General features: G+C 35.4%; 1 protein-coding gene across 10 annotated transcripts in view; it reads left to right on the top strand.

Moving 5' to 3' along the window:
* The first annotated feature begins 10,911 nt into the window (after positions 1-10,911).
* LOC127867785 (equilibrative nucleobase transporter 1-like) overlaps positions 10,912-25,661 on the top strand; it is a 62,696-nt gene continuing 47,946 nt past the window's right edge. The window contains exons 1-3 of one of the 10 annotated variants that reach the window (XM_052409228.1): positions 10,949-11,012; positions 11,176-11,252; positions 13,596-17,792. In XM_052409228.1, the coding sequence (XP_052265188.1) occupies positions 13,621-16,044 (2,424 nt within the window). In that variant the 5' untranslated portion in view covers positions 10,949-11,012; positions 11,176-11,252; positions 13,596-13,620 and the 3' untranslated portion in view covers positions 16,045-17,792. The other 9 variants (XM_052409232.1, XM_052409234.1, XM_052409231.1 and 6 more) reach the window with 9 other exon arrangements.

Genomic DNA, 25,661 nt, shown 5'->3' on the forward strand with positions numbered 1-25,661 from the left:
CACTTTAATATAAGTCTTCAAACATTTCTTCGTCATTGGGCGTGGTCAGCTTTGCACAAGGGGCGATATTTAAAAAACAAACTTGGTAGGGGACCAGAATAAAATGATACATTCCAAAAACCAAACATATAAAGCAAGTAACACTCAGGGAGGGGCCTATTTTCAAATCAGGCGATTATTAAAAAAAAACTTAAAAAAATCGGACGAACCGAACGATCAACAAGAACGACTACTATATAATCACTTCCTAATCTACTTCCACATTAAGTCGTACTTTGGACCGGACAAAAGCGTTTCGAATTCAGTTGAAATATCATGAGTACAATTGTTCTGATAGTTTCATTATGATTTGGCAAAACATTTGACTTCTAGATTGTTCACAAAGTTTCATAACACCCGCATACGGACAACGTCTTAGCCCGCTGGCATTCATATTTTTCAGTACACCCGAACCGTTTTCAAACTCAGCAGATATACCATTAGAAAAAGCGTTCTGATCAAGTTTCGTGGGGATTGGGAAAATATGTAATTTCTGGAAATTTCAAAACTTTTTTTTTAATTTGACATAGCAACCTAGTTTTTGAACGCTGTTTTGTAATTTACCAAATTGTCATTAAAACCGAATACTTACAATGTTTCGTGAATATTGGAAATAAATATATTCTCTAGAGTGTTAACAATGTACATTTTGACAACGGACAATGCAGGAAAAACGACAATGGGAATATGTAATCACAAAAGGTCACTGTCAGCAAGTTGTGCTCATTTGATCTAATAAGGACTCTTGCTATGTACATGTGTGTAAGCATGACACAGCACTGTGAACAGGGTTTTTACTCAACAGTTTTGTTAACAGACTGTGGTCCTTTGTGTTCCAAGTCGTTTGATTAAAACTCTTAAATGGAATTTCTTTTTTTTCTTTCTTACACTATAAAATTGACAACGTATTTTCATCATAATAATACAATAATAAGTATAAACAATTCATCATCTGATAAAAAAACTTGTTGACCAGACAGGGGTTTTCATAGGAGAAAAGAAAACTACTTATTCAAGTGCATAGTCCAAACGATGGTATTGTTCTTGTTTTGTTTCTGCTTCCGACATCACTTAGTTTTGATTAAACACTTCTCACTATCAATAGACGAGCTGTCTATAATCTTCCTTGTTAAGAAGAACTCTTACAGCTCTCAAGCAGTGGTTGAAGTGTGAGGTCATGACTTGATATTACAAACTTCCTTCTGCGATATGTAGAGGGTGAATATTAAATTATTACAATTTAAATGTGACAATACACAAATGCAACTTAAAAGGTTTTATAGACAGTGATCGACAATCAATATTCTGAGTAACATGTTGTTTGTGCAGACATTCTGATTTTGCGAAACGAATAACTATACGAAGGGATTTTTTATAATTCAAAGATGATTGTTAAAGGGGCCTTTTCACAGATTTTGGCATGTTTTGAAGTTTATCATTAAATGCTTTATATTGATAAATGTTAACATTGGGTCTAAAAATCTCCAGTAAAAAAACACAATAATACATTAAAGTATTTTAAAAAAGTAACCCTAAACGGGGCTCGAACCACTGAACCCTGGAGCCATGGAGCAAAAGCCAAACGCTCTATCCACTAGACCTTCCGCTCTCATACCATATTGAACGAATGTTTTACTTTATATATGCAATCCTCGTAGTATCAAAATATACAACGACAACAACAGAATTCTCCAAATTATTCAATCGTTTCGCGTTGCAACGCTTTATAATTTTTAGGTTTTTAAATCGTCAAAAGATGCACATAATGGATATTTTAGAGCATGGTATATGTTCAGTATTACTGTTTCCTCACAAATATCATAACTTCAAGGAAAATTTGCGAATCTGAAACATTTTTTTTTCAATTTTGTCAATTTACCAAAGCGTGAAAAGCCCCTTTAAGGAGTCCGACGGACTTCCTTGACACAAACACAATGAGTCCGAGTCTAATTTCAACGAGTCTCGGACTACCGGACTCCCGTTAGTGTCGAACACTGATAGATCTATGCTTTAAACGCAACATATCATTTTACACAAGATTTCTATAATGGTTTAAATTTGCGATTTACAAAGTACCTACAACGCACAATGATATCGGATCGGATCTAAATTTACAGTGTGTCAAGGTTGTGAAATTATCTCCCGTATGGTGTCCTGGTAGTGTAATTGCTGTTATTTTATGCATTGAGCGCGATACTGAACAGTAAAATGTGTAGTAAGATAATGTATCGATTTACGAATTTTGTGACATATAACATTTTCCAAAGACAAGGAGTAAGGGGAAATAGGAATAACAATTGTTTAACATATTGCACTATACATAATTTTTGATACTTTACAGATACGTTTTACACGTATCGACATTATTACTTTTTAATGGTTCTAGGTAGAGTATTTCCGGTACATGAAATATATGTATATACAAATTAAAACCTCAGCTTCACAAGCGGAAGAGAAGCCTTTAAATAGCACGTGGTCCTTGAAAAAGACGTATAGATAAAAACAAACAAACAAACATTTATAAAACTTGGGATTGGGTCTGGAATGGTCAATGCAGAAAATTGGGGGGTTAAACCGGTTTCAATGAGCTATATACATCAAATTGGCGTACAATTATTAACAAAGTATTTACATTACCAATATATTTAACTGCAAATACAAATAGCAGTATAGCAGCACCATTCAAATCAATGAAATATAATGCATTTCAGTTTAATTTACAATAAACAGATCCATGGTTAGAACAGCATCACCTACATCTCGTGTTTGATAAAAAAAGCTTCAGAGATGTAGCATCGTATATAAAAATCTTTCTAGCATCATCACGATTACTCACGCATTAGACACTGCAGTATCTTTTGTATAGGCCCAATTACATACCTTGGTTTAGCTAAAGAAACTTCAGCGTACAGTTTATATAGTATTGACAGACCTGTACGCTGAAGCTAACCCCGTATCGAAAGTCAACCAGAGTCGTAACATATTTTTGTCACGCTATAAATCAAAGAAAGCTCATTTTCTTGGATACATTTCTACATATATTGGTGAATGAATATAAATTACTGCATCGAGGAATATTTTAAGGTTCAAATGTTTCAAATGCATCTTACAATAGATGAAAATAACTCTCATCAGTCTGAAATTCACAATTTTGACGCCATTGTCGCTTTGTCACGTGACGAGTTTTCATTTGGATACTTTCGGATAAACCTTGACATTTTATGCTGAAATTGTAAACATTACTTTCGTTTTCTGAAATCTATTATTTGTGATTAACAACTTACGTCTGGTGGATTATAAGACTGATTTCATTGTGAATCAGGTAGTTTTATATAATATTTACTTTGACTTTGTATTGACACTACAATTTGTTTACAAAATAAGCCAGAATAATTAAAATACCGGGAAATGTCATTCTGAATTTGAAAACACCTGAGCACATGGTTTGTTACTAAAAATAGAAATAACGTCATATGACCGTGAAATCTCGGGAGATTCGCATTTCAAGAAAGTCTGTCGCATCGCTGTTTTTCTCGATATGTAAGAGCAGAATAGATACATTTTAAATGTTTAAGATGGTATTTTGTGAAAGAATATAACAGTTAAATGTGAAAAATGTCATTCTTTCCAATCAAGTGGTTGATTTGGGCCAACAACTGCATTTAAAAGCTGTTTTGGACCGGTCTTTGTTAACTGTCAACTTTTCGGGAATTTCTGGTTGACTTTCCTAATAAGGTTGGTCCATAACTATAAAGTCGCGCCAGTCAAAAATCATAAAAAGCGACATTTAAAGTTATGGAAGCCACAACTAACCTTGGTTGTGTAAGTTTATTTTAAGCTAAATATAATAGCATATGCCAGCGTCGTAGCCACGCTAAGGCAAGGGAAGGCAGCTGTCTCCGAAAAAAATGCAGACGAAAACAAAACATCATATATAAGAATAATGCAAGTTTCTGCAGACTCATTGAAAAAGGCAACCTAAGGAATATTTGTTTTGTAGATAACATAATATCATCTTCATCAGTTACATACATTTAATGATGTTTTTATTAGTGAGTATGAAAGCAAAGCTGGGTAACGCTGGGTTGCAGTGTACTTTTGATAGTGTTATCCTTTTTGTATTTGTATCGGCTTGCAGTCTCACATCGGCATTAATCATGGTTCAATATCATTTTTAAAGCAATAGGTGTGCGTAGCGTCTGTTATTGTTTGAATGAAACGGTGTATTACAATTAACGATTCAGTGTAAAATTGCAAGCGCACAGTGCCTATAGATAACGTGACATTTAACGATTCTTAAATACTTAACATCGCTTGAAAAAAAACTCACCGACGTGATGAAAATTAATTTTTGGAAAAAACAAAAACAACAAAATTAATACCAGTCAATATATATAAAAACGTACGAGAGAAACCACTTGATACTTATGAATACATAGCTTGCAATAAAAGTTTAGAAGGGTTTATATGATTGAAATATATTAATCGCATGGCCTTTTAGGTATTGGGCGAATTGATCACAACAAATATGAAAATCATATTATTTTATTGAACATCTGTCAAGTAAAAATATCATAACCGTTACAAATATTAAAACATGCTTTATTTAACAAATAATAGCTACCCGTAATTACTCTATGTTTTCGGACACTTAAAAATAATTAATTTTTTTCGTGTCCGAAAACATAGATACGAAAAATATTCACAAAATGCAGGTGTCCGAAAACTTAGAGTTGAAAATTGAAGTGTCCGAAAATAGCGCCAATTGTATCAACGACTACCGGTAATAGCATGCGCTTGTAAAATACCATGCCGTATAGTATTACTTACGGTTATATATAGTTGCACTGCATTTTAAATAATTTTAAATGCTTAATTTATTTGACAGAAAGTTACAACAAGGTGGTACTCTGACCAACGAGTTCAAAGATGAGAATGTGACGTACCGATACTCGCTAATAAGAACCTGTAATTAACGCAAAAAAGCAAACTATGAATTCTTTGTTTGTTCATTTCAGATAGTTGTTTTCTAACACCTTTCATTGTTCGCAAAACTTGCAATAGGGTGCATCACACTTTGAAGCATTTAGTATTTGTCACAATTATTTTACTTAGAAGGGGTAGGACCATTGCGGTAGATAATTGAACTGTTAATTGGTACTGCCCCCGGTAAGTGTTATAACGCTTATGCTATCGGGCGAAACCATTGTTTTATACCGGTTTATAAGGTTATATACCCAATAACGCAATGTAATGGTCCGTTGCCCTCAGGCATGCACCTTCCATGTTTTATGATGTTAATCTGGTTGTAAAACCCCATGATCGAAGTGTCATTAGATATCGAAAACAGGACCGAAATTTGGTAAAATAGCGCTGTAAAATATTCTGTCCGAAAACTTAGAGACACAAATAATGGACGAAAAATCGTGTGCCCGAAAATTAAGAGTCATGAAAAATAATTATTTATGCTAAAAAAGGGGGTGTCCGAAAACTTAGAGTGTCCGAAAACATAGAGTAATTACGGTAGTGCTACAAAATTATCGATTTTATGAAGAAATTTAATTTTCATGTTTTAAATACAGCCGCTTTTGAAAACATGCTATGAATAATGTACCCAAGACTTATACATATACGCAAGAATTTCAAATACTACAAAAATGCGCACTTTTGCTATTGTATTGCCATTTATCAAGCGAAACATTTGAGACGGTTCTTGCGCATACACATAATATTCAACCTATTATTTACCGATGTCACAGATTAAAAAATTTAGAATATGAGCCTTATTCTTAGAAATCACTTAAACTTTGCTGTTACGGTAATGATAAATCGTAACGGTATTTTCAATTTGGTAACGGTAGTGATAACATTATGTAACACAAACTAGAAACAATTAATGTAAAACACAACACATCTGCTAACATTATAAACATATTAATTCGCTTATGCATGTTTCATGGCAGCATGTTTGACACTGATCTTGATAACCTTAAAAACAAAATGCCACATTAGACGATGCCGAATGTAATATTTTGTTTTCAAGTGTTGACAAAATAATTACATGTAACGTAGCTTTTTTATGGAGAATAAGGTAGACGTACATTGTATGTAAACAGGTTCGTTAAAATTATAAAGTACTGGTTCAAAATTGTTAACGATCAAAATATAATGATGCAAATTGTTTACAAACAAGCTTCAAACGATTGCAATAAAGGTCATACAAATTGGGTCACAAATGTCAAGAACATGTTAAATAATTTGGATTTGGTTATGTATTTGAAAATCCAAACGTTGTGCACGTTAATAGTTTTATTAACGAATTCAAAATGTAGGCTTGTTGATAACTTTTAACATGAGAGGTGGGGTTAAATGAATAACAGCTCACAACTAGATAACGTTTATAAAAAAACTTTCTAAATTAATAATATTTAGACTTACTTCCTAGACGTCTGCGCTTTTTTGTACGATTAAGAGTGTATGCACACCCATTGAGAATGCAAACTGGCAGATACGCTCAGAATAACTTTCCACGAAATGAAAGTTATTGTTGTAATAAATTTGATTAAGAAGATGAATATCATTTTATATGTATATGCCTGTCTGTCTGTCTGTCTGCCTGTATGCCTGCCTGTCTGCCTGTCTGCCTGCCTGCCTGCCTGCCTGTCTGTCTGTCTCCGTCCGTCCGTCCGTCCGTCCGTCCGTCCGTCCGTCCATCCATCCATCCATCCATCCATCCATCCATCCATCCATCCATCCATCCATCCATCCATCCATCTATCTCTGTTTACTGCCAACCGCTCTTTCGTGTATTATAAACAGGGAAAAGGTGCGCGTCAGGAACATTAGTGAGAGTAAAAAAGCTAAAGGGACCGAACAACGGATATGGTTGGGTAATGAGACTAAAAGCTTGAAATCTCCAGAAAAAGGAGAGAAATCAAGTGGTTAAACGAGTTGGGTTAAAGTCACAGATAAAAGTGAGGGTTAAAAAACATCATTTAAGGACTAGTACCTGCCCTCTTAAACTTCGCAAGATCCGGTAGGGTAGCAATATCAGCTGAGAGATTGTGCCATAATGAGATGCTGTGTGGTAAAAAGGAGTAATAGTGGTAGAGTGATCCTGTCTGTACCTTTTGTAGATACAGTGGGTGCATGTGTCTAGTGAAGCGGATTGGTGCTTGTATATATTGTGGGAGAGGTATGGCAACAATGTTGTGATAGATTTTGTAGAACATGATGAGTTTGCTGTCATTTCTTCGATCTGCGAGCGATCTCCAGCCTAGATCTTGTACCATGGCCGATACACTGGAAAAGGGAGAGTAATCTCGTTGCACCCAGCATGCAGCCTTGATCTGCACACTTTCCACTTGATCGATGACAGTTTTGGTCCATGGGCCCCAGACAGTGGAAGCGTACTCAACTTGTGGTCGGACCAGAGGCTTGTATGCTGTTCTCGTACCTTTTTATTTTGTGTTGTGATGTTCCTTTTAATGAAACCTAGTGATTTGTTTGCATTCTTGGTGATTCTGTCAATGTGTGTTTTAAAGCTGAGGTCAGAAGAGAGATCGAGTCCAAGATATTAAGCATCAGAGACAGGTTCAAGAGCCTGGCCATGGAGAAGGTAACTGTGTTTAATGCCGCTGTGTTTCATTGTGATGTGTAGGACATGCCATTTGGACGGTTTAAATTCCATGTCCCACTCGTCTTCCCATTCCTGTAGCTTGTTAAGGTCTCGTTGCAGGTATGCAAAATCTGAAAGAGATTTGACAGTAATGTAAATAGCTGTATCATCTGCAAAAAGGCGAAAGTCGGATTTGGTGACGGAAGTAGGGAGTTGATTTATATAGATCAGAAAGAGAAGTGGTCCAAGGACAGAGCCTTGGGGGACACCCGAGGTTACTGGGACTTCTGTGGAGCACTCACCATCCAATACGACTGTCTGACTTCTACCAAAGAGGAAGGAACGGGTCCAGACTAGAACCTGAGAGGCAACGCCATATTCTTGGAGGAGATAGAGGAGTTTCAGATGGTTCACCTTGTCAAAGCCTTACTGAAGTCAATAAGGATGAGATCAGTTTGGCGGCCTGCGGCTAGGTTGTTGGCAAGCTGGTCCGTTAACTCAATCAGTTGTGTCTCACAGGAGCGTCGGTCTCAAAAGCCATGCTGGAGTTCATACAAAATTTTGTGGATGTTGAAGTGCTTTGAAAGGTGAGAAGCAACTACATGTTCTAGGGTTTTACAGAGGATACAGGTCAAAGAGATAGGACGATGGTTTGACGGGTCACTGGTATAGACAGGGCATACATTTGCCTTGGCCCATTATATACATCATTAATAGCACCTTTTTATTCAAAGGGATTATGTCCACTTATCGGGGAAGAATCCTGATACAAAAATACCGTTAAACACATCACACAAATGGGTTGATAAAATGTCACTGCATTAAAGAAAACATTCGTTTAAAATACATGTACACTCACTTTTTGATGATTTACTTAGTTTTAAACGGGGCGTGATTGCTAAATTCGTTAAAATCATGCACCGTAAAATCAGATATACTTGAAAAGCTGTATTCGTTTGCTAACACAAAACCAGGTACAGACGAACCGTTATTCGAATAAAAAGTATATTTACATCCGTTTCCAAATCAATACGTAGACATGTTGAATGGCATAGGTCTAATATTACAATATTATCACTTTTATTTCCAACACTACTATTGAGATCACCAGTTACACCATCGTCGGATACCCACGACTAATTTATCCCGTTACTCTCCAGTATCGATAAATGGAGAGTAGCGGAATGGGTCGAACGTGGGTATCCGACAATGCAGTTACACATTTTTACCACATTCCGAAAAATAAGTGATATAGTTTTCTAACATTTCAAACAGATCAACATAACATGTGTTATATACTGGAGAAATCTTGGGCCAAATATGTTGCACATATATAAAAACCTTCTGAGATATTTAAACATGTGCGTTCGAGTTTTAACCATATTATAATATCATAATGATTTTTTTAAATTGTAATATACCTTCACTTAAATCTTCTTTTATATACAATACAATGCCGCCTTTATTTATTCGAGCTTTTCTGTGCTGAAATGTTCTGAAGAAGTCTTAAGACGAATAACCATTTAAATTAATGTCACTAGAGCTATTAGACTTCAACATGAAACTTAATGGGTGTATTGATATTAATGAGGGGAGAGTGCCATGCTTAAGAATCATAATCATTCACTTTCTTAAATAAGAGTTAATGTCCTTTGTTGTTTTTGTATGATGGCACTTGTAAGGGCTATATCTCAGATACGATACAACATTTCAACATGAATGGATGTGTAGAAATATATGTGAGGAAGTGCCATGCACAAGAACCATAACCCTACACTTTATTAACTAAGAGTAACTACCCTTTGTTATTTTTGTATGATGTAACTGTTTAAAGTTATATATTAGATACGCTAAAAGATTGTAATTTGATATAAATGTCAAGGCTGTATCTAAGAAACCATGCAAGATTTCAACATGCAACTTCATATGGATGTATATTTATATATCGATAGGAGAATTGCAATGCATAAAAACAATTAACCTACACTTAATTATGTTTTATGAGTATACCGTATACCAAGGGATTTGCATCCATTCCGTATACATTTATTTTGTGGGGGATATCAATTCAACGAATTGGCTTGTTTAAGTTTGTAATGAAATGCTATTAATTTATTTATGTAAACATCGGAACTAAAGAGCTTTAGTATGAAACAATAATATATTTTAAGTTGATCTGGTCTCTGCTTATAACGAGATGCTCAAATGTTTCAGCGTTGTTATTGTGAGAATCGTCTTCGTTTGGTGTCGGGTAAATTCCACAATTTACACAAATACTTTCCAGGCACATAAATTGACACGAAATGTTTGGAACAATTGCACGAGTTTCAATAAAGCAAAGTGTTTAGGAATGACATTTGACAAATGTTCGTCTTTTCACCAAAACCTGCAATGGACATTATTCTTTCAGATAACACCAGTATCACTAAACTTATTTTTTTTGCAGTTTGTTGAACAAACCCTGTCACATGTCAGTTACGAATAACTACGAATTGTATTGAGCCATAACGAATTCCGTTTGGATTATTGGTAAGTGTAATGATAAAAAAGGATTAACAAAATTAAAAGGCAATATAAAACACATTTATTTTCTAATCAATGATATGTCATGTTATTTTCTAATCAATGATATTTCACGTGTTTCTGTCTAAAAGGCAAAATGTGTGTTATGTATAGATGTAAGAAAATATTGTTTGAATGTTTTATTTGTTATAGACCTATATGTGCATGTGATTTTAGAAGGCCACATTGTAAAAAAGTATTGATTCATCTGCATAATATTTATAATGTGTCATTATCTTTATGTGTAACATTCTGTAAATAAAGCTTTTATTAGTATGATTATTATTATTATTATTATACTTATAAGGGTAAATACATCAAACACTTAAACAAATGTGAGGAAAGAGATTCTGGTCGAATCTTTCTGACACTTCTCCAAGACAAGTCTTATACAACAAGACGACATATATGTATGTCCTCTGTCAAGGGCTGGTGTTTGTTTTTTGATGTAATAAGTGCTATAACACTCCTTCATATGTTATGATATTTAGTTTTATTAATCACTTAAAAAATAAATTCATAACAAAATTACGTTTATGTTTTACTCTAAATGAAAAAAAAGAATTTAAATATGGTAAAAGTCACAAGAGCTAGCTTTCTTCGTTAAACGATATTGTTAACGATTTGTTTTGAATTTTATGACCGAACGCCTCACCATCCTGTTCATTCATTGTGTGCATGATCCATATCGGTATAGATTTACACGGATTGCATAACGTTCATGTCACGTTTGCGGATGTACTATGGAGTGATGTGAAGAGATTTTGTTTAGTATATTATTCATAAAACAAAGGTAAGATTATAATTTAAGAGACAGCATAAAGAATATTTGTTTCTCAACAATACATTTATTGTGTATTTGTAGTGGTTACTCTTATTACGAATTCTTTAAGTTTTAACGTGCTAACGTTTTTATCCACATTCTAGAACAGTTATCTTTATTTAACTATTTTAAGTACGACGTTCTGTGGAATCATAACAAGGAGTTTTTTGGTGAAGTGAATGACAAAAATGGACTAACATGGAATAATAGGTATAGTACAGATTTTAATGGCGATATTTCGTATCTATTATTCAGTACAATTAATTAGTATTTAACAGATTCTTCGGGACTCTGAGTCTCGTGTACATGTTCAAAACATGAATTTACCAAATCAACTATTATAAATTGACAAACAAATGTTTTGCGTATTGAAAAACGTTAGCCGTTTTTTAATTTCCACCAAATAATATTATTATGTTTGTATTGCGAGTTTCATGGTACACTGAGTCACCCATTACCTTATCAGACAACTCCATATAGGTCATAGTGCAGTGAAATTTACCCCGTGATCACATTTTGGTATTCACAAATATTATATCTCATCGTCATTAACATTCAGGGGTTTTTCTGCCTATTTTGGGAAAAGGAGTCTGACCAAATTGGGAATTTTTTATCGACAAAATTGGTCATTTTGGGAATTTTTGCTTCGATGAAACGGCTCATTTGGGAAAAAATTGTGAATTAATCATGCTTAAATACTTCAGTGGTTTAACTAATAAATTTGTATTTATTTGGTTATTTTGTCTACTTGATGTAAACAGATGCAATATTGGGCATGTCCCACGTTAATTCAATTACTGCAGTTTTGTTTTTCAGTTACAGTTACACTCTGTGATAAGAACTGAACAGTCAAAACCTTATAGCAAATATTTTTTACCAAAACAAACACTGGTTAGTCACACAAGTTATAAGACACTTCATTCTTAAAAAAAAATATAAAAAAAAATCTTTTTTTTTTTTTTGGAAATAGGGATTTTTTTTTCTAATTTCGGTTTGGGATCGGGTCCGTTTGCTTTGGGAGTGCCTCCGTTGTCCGGAGGCGCAGACAGTGCTGAAAAACCCCTGACATTATTTATGCTAAAACAACTTACATGTACTTCAAAATGTATACGTTATCATCAACAATATTGTTATATTTTGGTGATAAAGATGTCCTGGGATATTTATAAAATAAACACATGTGATAAAATAATACTTGCGAACAAGTAAAAACGAAGATTCTCGAACACCGGATTGTTCGAAAAATATGACCCATAATTTATTTAAGATCAAATCAGTCGTTATATATATCTGTACCGTGAATAATGCGATCATAAAATACCCCATATTTCTTTCATTGAAGACAACATGCATTACGGTATATAAGTCCATCAATTGTCAGGCAATTATTTTTAAATTAACCAAGTTAGAAAATGACAGCAAGAGTAAATGATCTACCAGTAAAATGTAGTTTATATTAATATATATTTTTTTTTAGAATTGCGTGCAATCATACTAGTTGCGTTGAATAATATGAATACATAATCATTTTGACCAAATACACATACAAAAATGTGTAACGTGAAATTTCAGATGCACTAGCACTACACACATATACACAACCAACTCATCTTAACCGCTTAGTTAGACAGCTCAAGAGTTTAATCTCCACAGTTATTGCTAACATTTAACATAAACATTAAACCATCGTTGTGAATTTGCCTTCTCTAAAAATAGAAAGTTAATTCATTCTTTTAGAAGTCAATGTCCCTTGCATATAGTTATCGCAAAAAATCAGGTTGACATTAATGTTTATAGCCGAAAAAAATATGTTAATAAGAATTAATATATTTGATTGCTATTATTTGAGCAACCAATTAAGAAATACTTTATACATTTGTATATTATGTATGAATTCAAAAAACGTGTTAGGACCGAGATGCCCCCCTAAAGTCTTTATCTGAACCCCCCCCCCCCCCAAAAAAAAAACAACAACAAAACTTCCTGTATTTTATCTTTGTGTACATGTGCTTTGCTTTGGTCACAGATAAGCGGAATTTATTAGCGGCGACCATACACATAGTGAAGTGTGCAGTTAACTTTTGAAAAGCCAGCTGAGATAAAATATTATAGACTATTTTTATTTTGGATCATATACATATATATTGGAGGGGCTAGACGTACCATTAACTCTGCCTTTTTTCATGGAAGACAATGTGTGACTAATATAAGATGTCTCCGAAGTACCTTTGATTTAAAAAAAATCTTTTTTTAACATTTAAATCGGCTGCAATGCCTCGCAATTATAGTTTCATTAAATCATTTAGGACAACAGCGTGCACACGGACGCTGATGGGTAACATGTTTTGCTTTCGTATAGTCTTTAGTGCGTTATCTATAATTACATGTATTATCATAATTTGTTAATCTACGGTTGAATCCAAAATTTATACATATTTTAAGATTACGTCTTCTGTCAATTTATGTTTTGCATTGGACTGACCTTATCATGAGTTCAGCTCTATAATGTATTGTGTCACAAGCGAAAGTTACTGGTGTAAATTTTTGTTTTAGTATTGGTGACTCTTATATCTAAAACATGGAGGAAAAGACGGAAGATTCATTCCAGCTTCACGTTAATATTATGAAATCGCAATGTATGCAGCATCTGGGTCAAGAAATACACTCTGACACAGGTAAACCTGCAGGTCTCCAACATCTGGGTCAAGAAATACACTCTGACACAGGTAAACCTGCATGTCCCCAGCATCTGGGTCAAGAAATACACTCTGACACAGGTAAACCTGCAGGTCCCCAGCATCTGGGTCAAGAAATACACTCTGACACAGGTAAACCTGCAGGTCCCCAGCATCTGGGTCAAGAAATACACTCTGACACAGGTAAACCTGCAGGTCCCCAGCATCTGGGTCAAGAAATACACTCTGACACAGGTAAACCTGCAGGTCCCCAGCATCTGGGTCAAGAAATACACTCTGACAAAGGTAAACCTGCAGGTCTACAACAAGCGCTCGAGGAGGAACATTTATCATCACCGGGGACAAAACGTGAAAAAGTAACTAAAGTTTGCGATTTGTGCACATTTGATAACCTTCAAGAACCCGCAATTGGTTTTTGTATTAACTGCACTGATTTTCTATGCAAACGCTGCCTTGTGAATCATTCGAGAATAAAGGTTACACGTTCACATGTAGTACTTCAAGGGGATACAATGCCTGCTAATGCTGAACCATTTCTTGGATTGCGTGCCCTTGTGAAATGTAAACTTCATCCAGAATACGACATAGAATTTATATGTGCTGAACACTCCACAAATGTATGTGCCATATGCATCACAGATAAACACCATAAGTGTAAATTGCACAAATTGTGCGCCCCGAATACCGGAGATAATCCTAAACAAGATGCCGTAGTTGAAGAAAGTATTTTGAATCTAGAATCGCAAATAGAGCAATTTGCTTCTAATCGAGAACGATATTTGAAGCGCATGCAGGAAGACAGGGAAAGAATAATAAAAGAAGCTCAAGAAAATGCGAAATTGTTGATAGAGAAGATTGAAACACACACTAAACTGTTGGAAGATGAAATCACACAATTGGTGAACAAAGAAACTAATATCACTGAATCGAACATAAATGATGCCAAAAGTATGTACACGGAGCTAAGAAGAATAAAAGATTTACATGAAACCTCTCATAAGTATGGGAGTGCTAAGGAATGCGTTCTTGCTGCATGCCATGTTGATGCGACTTCCAAGGAAATCGCGAGGAAAATTACTCTTTTGGAAACGTATGACGATACGAAATATTTAATTGACATAGTTGAACAGTTACCTAGATTTTCCAATATTTGCAATATTTCATTGACCATCGGGGAGAAAAGCAGCTCTGAAATAGAAAATGCGAGCGATGAAGTTGTAGAATTTCCTGAATGTAATGAAATAAATGAACATTTGTTCAACCAGTCAGTGCGAGACATTGGAATCCAATGTGAATATTTTATTTCGAAATGCAATCAGGAAGTCCAGACAGTTGACAGGGGATCTTTGTCTCCACCAACAGTACAAAAGGATGAATTACGTGCTGTGCATTGTACAATGTTTGATGAAGCAACCCCAAGTATTACAAAACCGTTTATTGAACGGTTGGTTGGCGAGAAATCGTCATATTACATTGGGAACAACAGTGATGCATATTTGTCCCGCATTACAGCTATTCAAATATTTTCTGATGGGAAAATTCTGTTGGCAGACAGATCAAACAAAGCGATAAAGTTGTTGTCAAGCGATTTCGAGGTTATTGACGAGTACACGCTTTCTGGGTCTCCACTAGATGTATGTCTAGTTGATGATGACATCTACGTCTGTTGCTCTGACGAAAAACAAGTTTCCAGATTTGGGATTAACGTCGATGGAGAATTGTTTAAGACGGGTGGATACCCAACTCGGCTGTGGCCTGTGAGCATATCGCATTTTGATCAAAAAGTAATTATATTGTTCTTGACACAGGAAGACAGTGTTGATGATGTCGAATCAGAAAGCGTTACTATCGAAATCAGAGACGGTAGCAGAATCGATCGCGGGTTTTATATAGACGTTGATGATTCAGATGATGAAGACGATGATCTATATCACATAGTGGACGCTAAAAGAATCTTAACTTTAGAGACTGGTTCTGTCTTACTAGCAGAGAATGACCGTGTTTCTTGTTATGATATTGACGCGCGCGAAGAGGAAATTGGCGGCCGAGAATGGTTTTATAGATCTTATGGAAAGAATCATTTGCATAACACCCGAGGCCTAGCTACAGACACAGAGGGCAACGTCTACATTTGTGGACAAGATTCAAATAACGTTCATCAGGTGTCGTCCATGAATTATCGGCAAAACAGAATTCTGATAGCTGATATCAACATGCCATTGTCGGTGTGTGTGGATTCAGAGCGAGACCGACTGATCGTGGGCTGTGACGAGGACGATTACATTCATGTGTTTGAATTTAAATAAGCATTTTTGGTTGAGCATGAGCACATATATTTTGCAATTATTTTTAGTGTTGCTTTTTACAAAAGTGTCACATCAAATGAACGATTGAGTATTACATTCGCTGTGTAGATTGGTATTGTGTTTGTATATGTTTGAAGTACGTTCATGTTAATTTGTATATATTTGAAGTACTGTAAGATTATTTTGTATATTTTGAAGTAGTTTAAGTTAAATTCTATAATGGTCTTATGGTTCCAGCAAACTAAACTCTAACAAATTGTCTGATTGTTTATGTTATAATCCTTATTTAGATAAATAGTATATGTATTTCTTTCATAAAGTGACTTATAACATTAAAATGCAAAGTAATATTTTGGGAACTCTAAAGGCAATACTATAAGCTTCTAGTGAGCCACTGCAAAACAAGGGCCGTATAGATCAATCTTCTAGTGAGCCACTGCAAAACAAGGGCCGTATAGATCAATCTTCTAGTGAGCCACTGCAAAACAAGGGCCGTATAGATCAATCTTCTAGTGAGCCACTGCAAAACAAGGGCCGTATAGATCAATCTTCTAGTGAGCCACTGCAAAACAAAGGACGTATAGATCAATCTTCTAGTGAGCCACTGCAAAACAAGGGCCGTATAGATCAATCTTCTAGTGAGCCACTGCAAAACAAGGGCCGTATAGATCAATCTTCTAGTGAGCCACTGCAAAACAAGGGCCGTATAGATCAATCTTCTAGTGAGCCACTGCAAAACAAGGGCCGTATAGATCAATCTTCTAGTGAGCCACTGCAAAACAAGGGCCGTATAGATCAATCTTCTAGTGAGCCACTGCAAAACAAGGGCCGTATAGATCAATCTTCTAGTGAGCCACTGCAAAACAAGGGCCGTATAGATCAATCTTCTAGTGAGCCACTGCAAAACAAGGGCCGTATAGATCAATCTTCTAGTGAGCCACTGCAAAATAAGGGCCGTATAGATCAATCTTCTAGTGAGCCACTGCAAAACAAGGGCCGTATAGATCAATCTTCTAGTGAGCCACTGCAAAACAAGGGCCGTATAGATCAATCTTCTAGTGAGCCACTGCAAAACAAGGGCCGTATATATCAATCTTCTGTCGGTTGTGTGGAAAGCACTTCAATCGTATTGTATTGTGTGAATATTTGCTATTTCTGATAACAAAATGTATACATTGTGTAAAACATAGCATGTTTATCAGACGTTACTTAATGTATTTGTTTGAAATTCGACTGAGGGGTGTAGGTTTTATTTGAATGTTTACTTCAATTATAAAGTATAAAGAAAAGTAATCACATGGTTAGAATGTGATTTTAATAAAACAATTTCGATGAACGCATGTTTGCATTTTTCTTTGCCTTTTTTCAAAAGTGCACTTTCATATGGTCTTCGTCTTATATAATGTAGTTTTCTCAGACATACTTTATATTTAAAACAAATAATTATACTTATATTCGTATATATTATTATGAGATAGAACAAATACTAGTATACCTGTTTCATTGAAAAAAAGTAAAATAACATTTACACGTCTTGGTTACATTTAATTTATTAAAAAATCGCTTATTGGGTTGCGTAATCAAATAATGATATAAGTTTGAAGGTAAATGTTATTCAATTGTTTAACTTTGAATTTCTTCTTGATCAGGCTTATTGTGTGTAATATATTTATGTGTGCAACACCATATTAGTTTGTTTCGATATGCATGTGTTTGTTTGCATTTTAATAAAATGTATTTGCAAAGTTTGCACTCTTTCAATTAACTATGTCTTGAAATATTCTGAAACACGCATACAAATCCGTTACAAAAGGGGAATTCTTTCATCCGTTCACATACATGTAAAATATGTATAGCACCATTGCATTTATAATCTGATTCAAATTAAACTTAATATAAACTTAACTATAAAACGGTTGTCCCTAACAGTCCATGTGTACACATCGCTTTTTATGTCCGGAATAGGTACGTCACTATTTTTCAGCAGTATCTCCTCTATTATTTAAATTCATGGGACAGAGTGTCAACATTTAAAACACATGTTCTATTAGAGTACGGCCTCGCTCCTCCTCGGTATATCGCTATATTTTAAGAGAACTGTTTACATGTTCAACACGGGCATTTATGAAAAAGATTTCCCGATAAATTGCGCTACAAACCCTATGAGTTATATTTAAAACACAAGTAACAATTAGAACGTTCTCAATTGATTCAATTTATAGCTCATGATGTCATAGGAAGCAGTGTCCGGGATGTCAAAATAACTTGGGGACCGTTGTCCATTTATAAAAACACACCGCAGAAACCAATGTTAAAATTAGCGTATCAACCATAGTCCGTAGGAACCAATAAATGTATACCGAGGAAATGATATTATTTTAAAATGATTACAATAATGATGATAATGAATTTGAGGCTGATGATGTTCGATTTTGCCTTAAACGATGATGATGATAATGACGAAGACTATGCTAATGATGATAGAACTATCAAAATAAGGATGTACAAAGGGCGTTTCGTTTCCCTATATAAAAAATACTTATTCAACGCATTGTGTTGGCTATTGGGATTTTGCGTACCGAAGTTGGGTGCAAACTGAAGTGCGTAACTAAAGTTGCATCTGTTTACACAATATCGAACATTGGTAGTGATTTCACCGATTTGATGTATTACCATAAATGTTTCTTTAATGTCGGTTTGCGGTATATTCGATATCTATGGCGTCAATGACATATAAAGCATACCCATTGCCCCATTTAATGTATGCTTTGCGTGTACTTTAACAAATACGGGAATTTTATTCAATACAGCAGCGATGTGTCTAGTTTAAAGTTGACCTCTGCGATAGATTAAAAGTTTTATCTTTACTCATATTTCTTATTTCTGTTTATGTTTACATTAATCATATAAATACTGCATTTGCCCAAAGCTGATGGTATATAGTTTTATAGCCTCGCTCCACACATACGAGTACTTTACTGAGCTAAAACTTTGAAGGATTCCGTGTAAATGTTATCTTAGAACCAAAATATGAAAAATAATTCAAATCAGTAAAAATGATTCGAAAAAATAAGTGTAAAGAAAACTTAACAGCTGTATCTGGTACCTGGGCTCAGTGTCTTCTTAATTTTGCTGCTCGACTCAGAAGAAGACAATTGAGTTCGACTCAGCTGAGGATTGCGAATATCGGTCAGCTCACGAACAATCTCAAAATTCTGCGAATATAATATTCACATATTCCACTTCAAACTCAAGTCTGAGTCGCATTCAAAATTCATAAAAGCTCTTATGCACACCAAAGTAAGCATGATGGTCATACTCATCTAAAATGTTTAGGAACAGTTAAGTTGTTGACTTAAATTTGCTCGTTATACTAAGCCCATGTATACAGTTAAGTCTACATTCCATGACATAACGACGTGCATTTCTTACATACGAAACAGTTTTAATTTAATGTGATATAATTTTCATCGATAAGAACAGATGCATTTAATAGAGCCTCGATATGCAAAAATGGGGCTTAATGCATGTACGAAAATTGTTATTCCAGATTAACCTTTGCAGTCCGCACAGGCCAATCAGGGACGATACTTGACTTGATTTTTATTTGGAAGATATTTCATTTTAATGAAAAATTCCATAACAGCTAAACTTGTTTTTAGCCTAATAAGCCTATGCGGACTAAACAGTCTAATCTTGAAGAACAGTTTACACACATGTATTTAGCCCCGTTTTCACAGAGCTGTTAGTTATTATGAAAAGGGGCTTCAACGGCTCTGGGACTAGACATTAGTGGTCTTGAAGAAAGTCCCTCAATCGGAAGTGTTGGTGATATGTTATTATTACTTAAACCGTTATTTGTGTCTATATTAGAGAAGTAAAAGAAGCAAGTTGGTATTCAAACGTATTATTTTAAAAGTAAATAAATAAATAAAACCATTTATTTTGTAATGAAACAATCGAAATTTATTGTGTGTAATGTAGCAACTATAGTTAATGAAATGGATTACATAAATATGAATTTATTTAATCGATGTAGTTTAACTTTTTGGAGAAGCTTTCCATAGTCGTTTTTCATAATCGTTTAAAATCTGAACTATGAAGTCGGTAATAAATGATTAGTCATAATGTATCACCATCAATATCAAATCATCGATCACTAACGGTATATCAATAACCAATCAGCGGCGCTAAAGATCTGTAGAAGCATCTCACTTTGTTGTCGGTAAGCAGGGATTCACGTGTTTGTTACGAGTTAAGCAATATAATCTAAAAGTATATTATTCACACGTATAACGAACGTATGAAATTAAGTGAAGTATATATATTTCTGTTCTGACAACTTTAATGACAGAATTATCACAGCTATTTCAACAGCTTAAAGAAGTATTATCGAGCAACACTGGCTATTTTGAGATTATGGAACAGTCAACACAATGTGCAACAGCAGATTCCTCCGCACAAAATGAGCCCCATCGCCGTGAGCGGACTACTTTCACCCGTGACCAGCTTCGGGTTCTGGAGTCAATCTTTTCGAAAACGAAATATCCGGAAACTGAAGTAAGAGAGCTGCTGTCGAAGAAACTCGATTTGACAAAGGATCACATTCTTATCTGGTTTAAAAATCGACGTGCCAAAAGCAGAAACCAACAAAAGAAAAAAATCGGTTCTACCAGGCCATACTTTGCTAAGGAGACTAACATCAAACACAAGGCAATACCAGCAGAAGATTTAGCCTCCCTGGTGACGTTTTGCTTTCCGCCTAGCTCTCATGTATCGGCGGAGAGCAACGCTGGTTGCAAGGACACTTTCATCTTACCGGATGTTCCTTCAGTATATTGCACAGAGCCGGACTACTTCGATGTTGATGAAATCACTGAAGTCACGCCCATTTACGATGAAGTCATATACATTCCACCTATCGTTTCCTTTGATACGCCATTTCCGAGCGATGACAAAGTCTCAGAGCAACAACTTATGTGTTATCAACAATACTCTGAAAGTGAATTGACTCATCAAAGCTTGCGATGTGCTTCAGAGTTTAATCGTCAAGCCTTACAATATAGCAATCCTACATCGGCCGAATGCAATCTCACTTCGCGATGTTCCAGTTCAACGTTGAGTATCATGGACTTGCTTGGGTTGAATTTACCAAATATGAAGGTCGCAGACGCATTGCCAGAAGACTTGCAGAGCATTTCTTTTTCTGACCTACTTAATTACGAACAGCACAATATTGCGGATTAGGATTTAAAATATAAATATTGTTATTATGTATTTATCAGTATTTAGTATTTATTGGGTATTTGTTAATGTGCTGTGACAATTTTTATTGTACATGTTTCATTTGTTATTTGTTGATGTACAATATAAATATGAATAAACGTCTAAAATGTGTATACAAGTATTTTTTTGTCCAATTCTTGACTTGTTGTTATTGCTAAGGAAAATATACTGTTACGAGCTGCCGGCACGTTGGTCCGACGGTATCACTCACTGAATGATCATTTCTCGTCTTCAGCAGCTTAACCATGAATCGTAACTTCAAAGTTTAACAGTAAACTTCAGATCAGATTTCCTTCATGAAATTTATGATGATAACATTAAAATAAAAATCATTTTTAAAGGACCTGTCCAAAGGTAGACCAGTTGACAATTTCTCTTTGTCCCAGATTTACAAAACAAAAGGATATTCGGTCACAACGGGCGGAGTTCAACTGACGACACATAACATATGGGCCATGCTCTGTGAAAAGGGAGTTTTATGTAATCCGCACAGGCTAATCAGGGACGACACTTTCCGCTTTTATGGTATTTTTCGTTTACAGAAAGTCTCTTCTTAGCAAAAATCAAGTTCAGGCGGAAAGAGTCGTCCCTGATTGGCCTATGCGGACACAGGCTATTCTGGGACTACACTTTACGCACATTCATTAACCCCCCTTTTCACAGAGCCTGGCTCATATATTATAACTGCATACACCTTTTAATGTGCAATCATCTGATAACATCGGAGAAACTACGGTTTTGCAAGGCTTATTTGATCGTGAAAGTTGATCACAATATAATGTTGAAATAAAAGCCCCCAAAGTACATGCCTGAAGACCCGAGTGGTTAAGGGTTGACCTGTCGATCTAGATGACCCGGTCGAAACTTCTTATTTGTATAATAAATGTATTCCTTATTAAATGTGTTGCTTATCACAGGTGGTTAGCGTGTGGCTATGATATTAATTAGTGAAAACATCATTTTGAATGATAAATAATCATATTATAACGAAAAATTAACTTTTCTGAAAAAAAATATTTCACTATCAAATATATATATAACAAGGTATGCAACTCAAAATCACCCCATAACGGGGTGCATCACTTTGAACAGCCATATCTTCATCAATTGTGCAGCGATTTTCACGATCTCGGTCTTATTCAACGCAGAAATGAATTTCCTTTCTGGAAATGTATATGTCTTGCAATATTTTTACAGATGCTGGGTCAACTTTTAAGAAATAACACGATACACAACACGCATGACCCAGTTGACAGTGATCATGCTGTCTTTAAGACTGAAATCACCCCGGAGTAAAGGGCAACTTCCCTACAAAGTTCATGTAGTTCGATACCATAATTCAATAAAACGTATGAAAAAACATTATTACCGTTCTTGTCGTTACATTCTGCATCAAGACTAACTGTCCAGCGCCGTTTGAAACCTTTGTTTACATACATTTCAACTAACTGACATTTTAAACATACGAGTGATTTCATTGGTCCAATGCGGAGGTGTGTCTTTACAACTGGAGATTTCATTCATAAAGAATACATGATCACTGTCAACTGGGTCATGTGTGTTGTGTATCGTGTTATTTCTTAAAAGTTGACCCAGCATTTGTGAAAATATTGCAAGACATATACATTTCCAGAAAGGAAATTTATTTCTGCGTTGAATAAGACCGAGATCGTGAAAATCGCTGCACAATTGATGAAGATATGGCTGTTCAAAGCGATGCACCCCGTTATGGGGTGATTTTGAGTTGCATACCTTGTTATATATATATTTGATAGTGAAATATTTTTTTTTCAGAAAAGTTAATTTTTCGTTATAATATGATTATTTATCATTCAAAATGATGTTTTCACTAATTAATATCATAGCCACACGCTAACCACCTGTGTTGCTTATAAACTTCGCATATTCGTATGCTTAACTCTTCCAAGTTTAGTAACACTTTAATACTTATCTGATATCTGTTTCACAGTCGAGCTGTGAACCTAAAGTTCTACAAATTCTTGTACTATAATTGTGTTTTATATCTATGCTGTTGGACATATATTTTGCTACCTGATATACTGCGATATGCGTTGATACACAGGCATCCTGAGTATTATGTATTGTTTTGTAGTTTCCATAAAATATAGGATGAACACACTTGAACAGCTTCTAGATACTTATACCGAGCAGACTTGGCTTTTTCATATTACCAGGCTTAGATGCCGTTTTGTGATAATGTTTTTCAAAATCTCCTTGTTAAAAGCACGAGCATTTTGTATCAGCATGCTTTGTCGGACCGTATTTGGTACAAAAACGAATATGGTACATTTGTACCATATTCGGCCGAATATGGTACAAATGTACCATACTCGGACCGAAGATGGTACAATTTTCGACCGAATATGGTACAAACATTGTACCATATTCGGTTGGAATAAGTTTTTCTATGCTCGCCAAAACGTATTTGGTACATACCAAAAAAACTCATAAAAATGAAAATGGCCTACGTATATGGTACATAAATTATGTATTTCTTAATAAATGAAATAGTCTGCCGATGTGTAAACTTTTTTTCAAACTCAAATACATTGTATTAACCTAATATTGGAAGTGACAAAAGTATCATCATCATCATCATCATCATCATCATCATCATCATCATCATCATCATCATCATCATCATCATCATCATCATCATCATCATCATCGTCGTCGTCGTCGTCGTCGTCGTCGTCGTAACTAGCAGTAACAGAAACAGCTAACCTAACCACACTTTACATGGATTTTGCTGGTTGTGTAACTGTTTCGCCGGCTAGCTCAGTCGGTTGCGCGTCAGATAGGCACGCAGGCGGCCTGGGTTCGATTCCCGGGCGGGCCAGATACTTTCGTGGAGATCATTAATAGCAATTTTCAAATTTTTAAAACTTTTTTTTTCGAAAGTGTATTTTCACCAAAATCCGATTTAAGAGATTTTGAGCTCTTTTAAATGAATATATCTCTCCAAAAATAAGGATGTTTGACTGGCTGCTTTAGACAGGTGTGACTGTATTCCTAAACATTACTTTGTAAAGTTGATTTGTCGTTCCGACGTCATATTGCTGAGAAGCCGACAAAGCTTTGAAGTTTCCGATTTTTTCTTTGATAACGTGCCGCTTTAAAAAGGCGGGAATTTTGCACACGAGTCTTACTCAGAAGTCAGTAACCATATTTGACTTGGCGGTCGGCAAGAAAAGTTGAGATTATCGACTAGAAAGAATTGAAATCCAAACTTTCTTCAAACTTCAAAAGAATTCTTGACAGTAAGTACTGTACATAATTTTAATTTTCAGTTGTCTTAATATGCATTGATGTTTTAACATGCATTGATTTTTATGTTTTATGCCCCCCCCCCCCCCTCAGAGTGCATTTGCAGTTGTCCGTCCGTCTATCCAATTGTCCGTGGCATTCCTTCCGGGTGCGTAACTCCTAAACTGCTAAAATATTTAAGCTACAGTCATTTTTTCGAAAGTGTATTTTCCACCAAAATCAGATCGAGCTCCTGTAATCTGTAGATTTGAACATTTTAAATTTTATGGAGTTTATAGGTCTTTGACCTTCGAACCCTGCCTAGTCGTGACTTCTGGTGAGCGACCTAGGCCCCCAGGGCCCCTTCTTTATATCCCTTCCATCCACGTAGCATTGGTTTCTACAGACCGTTTGTCCGTTGACCGCCATAAGTTTGCCCGCTATTTTTCCCCTGAATTTGAATTCGGTTGGATTTCAATGAAACTTTACATGAAGTACTTGCTACTTTCATTGCGCATATTGCCCGGAAGTTCGGATTGTAAATTTTAGCGGAGCTATCAGACGAGTGATTTTAGCTCAGCTCATGTCGTGAGACATTCGTTTTCGACACGCGGTGTTCAATACAAGCTCTATTAACTAATGAAGTATAAATGTATAATAACTTATTATATTATTTCAGATGAAGGAAGCAATTAGGAGAAAAAGGAAGCAATTAGGGTGCTTGCCCAGGTCGAAGTACGACATTATTGTCAGATGTTTAAACGGATCGTTCGATGTCCCTGTGAAGAAACGGACACCTGAAGAGAATAATTGTTTGGCCATGATTAGAAAACGTAAGGACTTCGAGCTTGGTGACCGGGGTTCTTTATTGTGTGGCGGAAAGCAAGTCCTTGTGAAAGAAGATCTTCCTAGATTTGTTGAGAAGATGTTCATGGAAAACAAAGGATGTGGAGCAAGGGTTATTTACAACAAACTGAAAGTAAATTACACGGGGTTCTCGGAACAAGCTATCCTTGAAATACTGTACAATAGCAAGTATTACCATGAGAAGTATCCGAGATTTA

Source organism: Dreissena polymorpha, chromosome 2 (assembly GCF_020536995.1).
Source record: "Dreissena polymorpha isolate Duluth1 chromosome 2, UMN_Dpol_1.0, whole genome shotgun sequence".
In the NCBI taxonomy this organism is placed as follows: Eukaryota; Metazoa; Mollusca; class Bivalvia; order Myida; family Dreissenidae; genus Dreissena; species Dreissena polymorpha.